The following is a 7846-nucleotide window of genomic DNA, read 5'->3' as shown; positions in this document are numbered from 1 at the left end:
CACGCCGTCCGGAACCGGCGGCTCCTACGCAGGGCCATCCGGGCAGCCGCCCTGGAGGAGCACAACGCCGCCATGGTGAGTGCGCGGCGTGGGGTCAGCATGCCGGTGTGTCCAGTGTGCCAGCGGTCGAGCGCAGAGTCCCACACTCCGCTCTGCTTGCTGGGGCAGCTCGGGGTGGCTCAGGCTGGGCTGTGAGCCCCCAGCTCTGAGCTCCCTTGCGGCTCTTGGAAACTGTGGGGACCACTGAGTTTTTGCATTTGTCTGTGACCGGCTGTGCTGATAACCGGAAGAAGAGACCATTTCGTGTCTCTGAATGTGAGACCAGCTCTCCTGAAGCTGTTTCAGGCCCCCGAGCTCTCGGCCCAACTACAAAGGCAGTGAGACCTGGACGTTGGCTCTGCCTCTGCCGCTTAGCAAGTGATTTAGCTTCCTCAGGCCCGTCGCCCAGCCTGTAGAAGGGGAAGAGTAATCGTGGCACCTGTTTGTGACGGTGCTGCTTAGAAGAATTCGTGTCGTGAGCATTTGCTCGGTGCCTGGCGCAGGGTACACGGTCACTAAATGTCCGTCGTTTTCCTGACTGTCACACTGTTTTGTCCCGGAGATCCCATTCCAGTGCTGGGGATTAGGGCTGTGGAAGGTATTGGGAGCAAGTCGATCTCTGAGGAAAGTTCTCTAAGCAACCTACGATCCATTGCCTGTGTGAATCTGGTAACCCCTGGGCGAAAGCCAAGTTAGGCAGTAGCGAGCCTCCAGGTTCTGGGCTTGTAGTTACAGCCCCAGGGTAGCGTGTGACTTCAGATGAAACGTGTAGCACGTGTGAAACGTGTCAGTGCCCATGCTGGAGGCAGCTGAAATGCTGGCATCTTTGGTCTCTGCTAGAAAGACCAGCTGAAGTTACAAGAGAAAGACATCCAGATGTGCAAGGTTAGTCTGCAGAGAGAACAAGCCAGGTACAGCCAGCTCCAGGAGCAGCGAGACACGGTGGTCACCCAGCTCCACAGCCAGGTCAGACAGCTGCAGCACGACCGGGAGGAATTCTACAACCAGAGCCAGGAGTTACAGGTACGGCCCGCCACGCCGCAGGCAGCCGAGGGCGCGCGCGGCCCCTCGTTCGTCTGATCTCGGGGGACCTGCTTTTCCCTCCGAAACCGCAGCCAGCGGACATCGTGGCAGAGGTTCGCCAGCTCTGCCCGTTCATAGCCCCCTCAGCGTTTCAGTCATTTGTCCATGGCGCTATTTATGTCCTGACAGCTTAGGAGGTGTTTGAAGTAATACACATAAATCAAACAATTCTTTAAATTCCTGTTTTGAACGACCACGTTGGTTACCAGTGCTGCGTGCACACCCACCTGGCACACGCAGTCTCACCCTGGAATGATGGGATGCTGGCACCCTCCTTCCTGTTTCTCACGGGTTTTCCCATGGTGGTTCTGGTCACTGCCTCCACCGGAGAGGCAGCTTTGCAAAGACGTCATCCACAGGCAGGGAGCACATCTCGGCCAAACCGAAGTCAGTAGTGCACACGACGACCAACAGATGTCGCCGTGTTTCCCTCAAAAATAAAGTGTCCCGCAGCACCCTGTCGCGTAGCACCCTGCCCCGCAGCGCCCTCTCCCGCAGCACCCTGCCCCGCAGCACCCTATCCCGCAGCACCCTGAGAGTAGGCTGCAGGCTCTGGGCTTTTCTGCCACAACCGGGGAGGTGCGCACCTAAGGCCTTCTTTTCTTCTGTTAAACAAATCAAGAACTCGGAAATCAACCACTACTTAACTTTTTAAAACTAAGAGGTTAAATCCTGATGGCCCAAGAGCTGTGGGGGAACTAGGCGCTGTTGGTTCCGGGGGCCCGTAGGCTGTGGCCCGGCGCCTGGCAGTGCTCCCTGACCCCTGGCCGTCTCTCGGGCAGACGAAGCTGCAGGACTGCAGGAACATGGTTGCGGAGCTGCGCCTGGAACTGAAGAAGGCCAGCAGCAAGGTGTGCCACACGGAGCTGCTGCTCAGCCAGGTTTCTCAGAAGGTAGGCGAGACGGGTGGCGAGCCGACTGTCCTCACACCACACGCCGACACTTCCCTCGGACGGGACAGATGCGTTGCTTGTGCATCTTTGTCAGGGTTCCCAACAAGGAGTGAGTCCGCCACCCCAGGGGACTTTCAGCAGTGTCTAGAGATGTTTTTGGTGCTACCGACCGGGTGGGCAGGGGCCGGGGTACTGCTAAGCATCTAGCATGCACAGGGTGGTCTCCATGGCAGGGAACTGCCAGCCTGCGCCCCAGGCTGCGTGCGACTTGGGGGGTTCTTCCCTCCTCGTTCTGCCCAGGTTTTTGAGCCGTGGTTTGTCTCCCTTTGGGATCCGCTCCGGCCATCACTCACCCCAGCACGGGTGACTTTCCCCAGGGCTTCATCCCCCCCAGAACTGAAGACCCCGCTGTGGTAGTTCTGCACACACCATCTTCTCCGGGGGCCTTGGGGGGCCACCATTGAGGCAGCACTGGGGTGGCATGCCCCCAGGAGGTCCCTGTCCCAGGCGTCTATGCACTGTCTGCGGTCAGACCTTCACCCCGCTTGTCTGTGTGCTTTGGCCAGCTCTCCAACAGCGAGTCAGTCCAGCAGCAGATGGAGTTCCTGAACAGGCAGCTGTTGGTCCTTGGGGAGGTCAACGAGCTCTACCTGGAGCAGCTGCAGAACAAGCATGCAGACACCACGCAGGTACGCTGGGCGCCGGGCCCCGCTGGGGCGCTCCTGCGACCCAGGACATCTTTGCACGGTGCATGTCATGCAGAGTGACGTTAGGCGTCATTTCCTGAGACGTGGCACAGAGGTCCTGGCGTCACTCCCACCTCCCCGGCCTAGCCGTCCAGGCGCTTCTCAGCCGCCACGTGAGCTGCTTCCCTAGCTTTGAAATTGCGCCGGGTATCCGTGAAAGCAGCAAGTGGTACTTGGAGCAGGGTAGGTGACAGAGTGCTTCCCTTCGCTTCCCCAGGCCCCTCTTGGAAGGGAGCGGTGGGGAGCCAGCCCTGGCCGACGCATCTCAGGACCGTGCGTTCGCGCTGGCATGCGTGCTTCTCTTCCCTTGAACGTTGAACTTAATTTCAGCAGATGGTGGGTCTGTCCTGGCAATAGGCCAGCGTCAGGAGGGTGTCCCTTCAGTGCCTCCCCAGCCGTGTCGAGGCAGAAGTTTGTGTTACTTTATACATAGCCTCGGTAATGGTGGTGAAGGGGTCGGGAAGAGAATTTTAATAGCAAGTGCTCGGATGTTTCCTGCCACTAACGTCTCCGTCGTACGCGGGCCTTCTTTTTAAGATTTCGTGTGCTTGTGTTTTGTAAAGCATCTTTTTTGGCTAAATGGAGAGAGTAGTCTTAAAACTAGAGAGACGTAATTTTTACAGGGGAGTTACTCCTTATTTCTCAGCTCTCAGATTCGGACTTCATTTAGAAGGATGTTAAATGTGGAACTTTCCCTAGAAACGACTATCACTCACTTGGGAGGTAGAGCAGCTTTGGAGAAAGAAGGAGACGAGAGAACTCGGAGAGAGCTTGCTCGCGTGCATCCGCAGTGTCTCCTGAGAGGGGCGGAGCCGGGCGGGCTTCTGCGGGGCTGTGCCATGGTCGCACACTTGTTCACGTCGGGCCGAGCAAGCGCTGGCCTCTTTGGGCTGTTTCACAGTTTATAAAGCTTGTAACTGGTGCCTTCAACTGTGAGCAGCAACAAAGAACCAAACTAATCTGGCTTATCAAGTAATTTCATTTATTTCGCTTGAGAAGAAGTCCCAGGGCCGGCGAGTTCCGGGCTGGTCCGGTCAGCAGTTCAGGGACGGCGTCGGGAGCCTGGTTCTCACCGCTCCCTGCACCGCCCGGCCTGTGCCGGCAGCTTGTCTTCAGGCCAGCTGTGTTCATCACTGCAAGGTGTGCGCCTCAGCTACCGCTGTCGCGGTAGACGCCACGATGTCCCACAGAAGAGGAGCGCGTCTCTCAGCAAGGACAGCTTTCCCAGGGACCTTCCACTGGATCACCCCCCCACTTGTCATTGGCTGGGGTGGTGTTGTGTGCCCATCGGTAGCCAGTCACCGCCTTGCATCTGTCAGGGTTTGCCCTGGACCAGGGGCCAGGCTTCCTCTTGTGCAGTGGGGTGGGGGAGGAGGAGTGGGCACTTCATAGTCAGGTGGGGGCTGGCTGGTAGGTGCTGGGGCCGCCCCCGTGCGGTGGTTGTGAGGTTCAGGAAAGCGGTGGCCGGTCTAGGCTCAGTGCTCTGGTTGGTTCTCCATAAACAACTGTTATCATTCATGACAGAGGTCCGATTTGTCGCCCTACCCAGTGGGGACGTCTGGAGCCACTGGGTGCGGCTGGAACGGCCCCCTTGTCTGGTGCCCAGTTCTGAGTTTAGGTCCGTCGCAGTCTCCGCCGAGGAGGCCTGCATTCACAAGTCACCCTCGAGGCAGGGGCACCTGTATGGAAGCTCATCTCCTTGCTCCTCATGGCTTGTTACCTCCTTTAAAAACACAAATGTGCGGTATATTTCCTATAAAGATTTCACCATAATGCTCGTTACGACAGTCTCCGGCTCAGTGCTTTTCTGAGCCCAGTGCACTTGCTCTGGGCTTTAAGCTGCTTTGATCCCAGGCCGTGTGTCTGGCCTGTGCCCCGCCATGTCAGGTCTCCTGATCTGCAGCTGTCGCTTTGCCGAGCAGCCCTGCTCACTGCACTGCCTTCTGTCGCTTCACCTCGGCTGGCATCGGGAGGAAGGGAGCCGCGACGCCAGCGCCCTGCCGTTCTGAACGCGGGCGCGTTTTCATTGGTGTTTTGTGAGTGTATCTGTTTACGTAGTTGATCCTTCAGTCACATGGTTTTATAGTCTGCTTTTTTATCTTTTTACTGATACGTATCAGCTTTAAAAATTTGCCAGTGGAAGACATACTTCAGTTTACACAAGTGTTTCTCGGAGATTAGGCCTAACGGTGCTGCTGGGTTTTGCTCTACCGAACATGCTGTGAGGATTATTGGGCCAAAGTGTCTGTGCGTGTTTCAGACGATTCTCTTAGGGGTAGACTTCAGGAAGGGTCACTAAGGCTGATATTGCCAGCTTATTACTTTCCAGAAAGTTGGCCTAGTTTGTACGTCCACAAGCAGTATACACACGTACTTTCTCGGTGCTTATTACCTGGATTTTTCAAAACGAACGTGGCATGCTGCTTTTCTAAAATGATTAACTGCAATCTCTTTTTTAGGAAGTGGAAATGATGAAAGCTGCATATCGGAAAGAACTAGAAAAAAACAGAAGCCATGTTCTGCAGCAGAACCAGAGGCTTGACACCTCCCAGAAGCGGATTCTGGAACTGGAATCTCACCTGGCCAAGAAAGACCATCTTCTGTTGGAGCAGAAGAAGTATTTAGAGGACGTCAGGCTCCAGGCGAGGTAACGTCCGCCGGGGAAGGTGGCGCAGCGCGGTCCTTTAAGAAGTGGAATTCCCACATTCCGGGCGGTCCGTGTCTTTCAGAGGGCAGCTGCAGGCTGCAGAGAGCAGGTACGAGGCTCAGAAAAGGATCACCCAGGTGTTCGAATTGGAGATCTTAGATTTGTATGGCAGGTTGGAGAAAGATGGGCTCCTGAAAAAGCTTGAAGAAGAGAAAGCGGAAGCGGCCGAAGTGGCAGAAGAAAGGTAGGGACACAGCGCCGAGTCCGCGTCAGTGGCCTTGTCGTTGAGCCGCCCCTGACGGGGTAAGGACCGCGCCGCGAGGGGGACAGCAGTCACGGCCCGGTCAGGCGGGGCCGCTGCAGGCCGCCGCCCGTGTGGCGGAGACCCCACCCAGCCCTTCCCCTCGGGGGGCCCAGCCATCCTCGCATGCTCCTTGTCCTTGGCCCCACGTCACTGGCTGTGGTCACAGGAAGTGCCCGCGTTTCAGGGTGCCACCTCACGTCCCTAGTTGCGACTTCGTTTCTCCCGGTGTGTCCTGGCGCCGGAGTCCTCCGTTATAAGGTGCGGCGGGCCGGCAGGTTCGGTGTCAGTATGAGCGGGCGTCCGGCAGCCCCACGCCTCCCGCTCGCGGTGCCGTGCTCTCCAGCTGCACCCCCCTCCCGCCCCCTGGGTCTCTTACAGGCTCGACTGTTGTGATGACGGCTGTGTGGATTCTGTAACGGGGCGCGGCGAGGAGGCCTCTGGCCACAACGGCGAGACCAAGCCCCCCAGGCTGGGCAGCACCCGGGGCGGTGGTGGCGGCAGAGGCGGCGGAGGCAGCGGTAGCAGCAGTGAGCTCTCAACCCCAGAGAAGCCCCCGACCCCGAGGGCGGGCCCGTTCGGCAGCCGGCGGGAAGCTGCCCCGGGTGAGCCCTCCACCAGCATCCCTGCGACTGTGGGCTCGCTTCCTAGTTCCAAGAGCTTCCTGGGCATGAAGGCCCGAGAGTTATTTCGTAATAAGAGCGAGAGCCAGTGTGACGAGGACGGCGTGACCATCAGTAGCCTTTCGGAGACCCCAAAGACAGAACTGGGCAAAGACTCGGGCGTGGAAGACAAGAGCCCACTGAGCGTGGATGGCCCGTGCCCGTCCCCCCCGAATCCGGACAGTGTTGGACAGCTCCGTATCATGGACTACAACGAGACCCATCACGAGCACAGCTAAGGACGACAGCCAGGCAGCGCCAGCCTGCGGGGCGCTGGCAGAGGATGGGAGGGGCGGGTGCGCATTTGTGAGCCGCCCCCTTCCGGGGTCTGCGCGGCCAGCTCACGCGGTGGAGACGGGATGGAGGTCGTCTTGACATTGACTGAATGCAGAACGGATTTTGGATCTGGCCTTGAAATGCCTCTTAACCTTCCCCTCGACCCAGCCCCTTGACCTAGCGGTGTGTGCTAATCCGAGGGCCAGTTTGCATTCCTTAGTAGCTTTATTCTCTTCCTTCCCCTCCCAAATGGTTGCGCCCTTTGAACCAGTGCAATATGAGGCCAAATTTAATCTGAGTCTATCACCCCACTCTCTCCCGAAGCTTAGAAAACCAGGTGGGCTCCCCGTTAGCCGGGGTGGTCGGCGGCGCCGCAGGTAAGTCTGCCGCCCTCCAGCCCTGGGAGCGGGGAGCTGCACGGCCAATGACCTTCACACGAAGGCTTTCACGTGGGACTTTGTCGCTGCTCTTGGTTCTGAAGTTCAGCGTCTAAAGTAGCAGGTTTAGAAACACGGTGGTTCTTTTGGCGGTTCTGATGAGCTTCTTAGAAAGTTCTGTGTGAACAAACGTCTGTTGCTAGAGAAGCCGAGAGCCAGCACTGCGTGACCGCCCCGTGGGAATGCTCTGCCCGCCTCCCCCACTACCTCTTATTTATTTGGTGTTGGCTCGAAGGCCGGTACTGTCCTGAGCACAGGCCGGTGTGCGGGTGGTGACCCCACTCCCTGCAGGACGGAAGGGTGGCAACGCAAGCAGCCAGTTCCCCGGGAAGCACTGTGGCCGAGAGCTGCGCCCTCCGGTTCAGCTTCTCCGTCTGTTTGCCTCCCTTTGTGTCCCCACGCGCCTCTGTTTACGTCAGCTTCTTTGCGACACTGCAGCAGAAAGGCTCTGAACATCCAAAAAGGAACTTTCTTCGAAGTTCCTATGACTGTTGTTTCTCAGGCCGTGAGAGCTGCCTCACTGTAGCAGGTTCTAGGCCACCAAAAAGGTAACAGCTTATCGCACCAATTCTAATTTTCAGGGGCCGACTCCCCAGGGAGCTGACGCCGCTGCCCTCCCACACGTTAGTGATGGCACAGTGTTTTAAAGCAGAGGCCTGGGGAGTGTCGACAGAGGCCGCTGCCGTGGACCTGGCTGGCCACACGGGCTCAGGAGAGGTGACAGTGGTCAGAACACTGGTGGTGGCAGAGAATCTGAAGTCA

General features: G+C 57.9%; 1 protein-coding gene across 1 annotated transcript in view; it reads left to right on the top strand.

The window, feature by feature from the left end:
- Positions 1 to 6943, top strand: part of TSC1 (TSC complex subunit 1) — a 42939-nt gene extending 35996 nt beyond the window's left edge. Inside the window, 7 exon segments of the mRNA XM_025051129.1 lie at positions 1 to 75; positions 880 to 1062; positions 1905 to 2015; positions 2582 to 2704; positions 5221 to 5408; positions 5491 to 5652; positions 6091 to 6943. The exon segment at positions 1 to 75 is cut by the window's left edge and continues 22 nt beyond it. Of these exon segments, the coding sequence (XP_024906897.1) occupies positions 1 to 75; positions 880 to 1062; positions 1905 to 2015; positions 2582 to 2704; positions 5221 to 5408; positions 5491 to 5652; positions 6091 to 6610 (1362 nt within the window). The 3' untranslated portion in view covers positions 6611 to 6943.
- Positions 6944 to 7846: the final 903 nt, after the last annotated feature.

This window comes from Pteropus alecto, unplaced genomic scaffold, assembly GCF_000325575.1.
Source record: "Pteropus alecto unplaced genomic scaffold, ASM32557v1 scaffold67, whole genome shotgun sequence".
NCBI lineage: Eukaryota > Metazoa > Chordata > Mammalia > Chiroptera > Pteropodidae > Pteropus > Pteropus alecto.
Note: the sequence above shows the minus strand (reverse complement) of the source record. Positions and strands in the feature narration are given on the sequence as shown.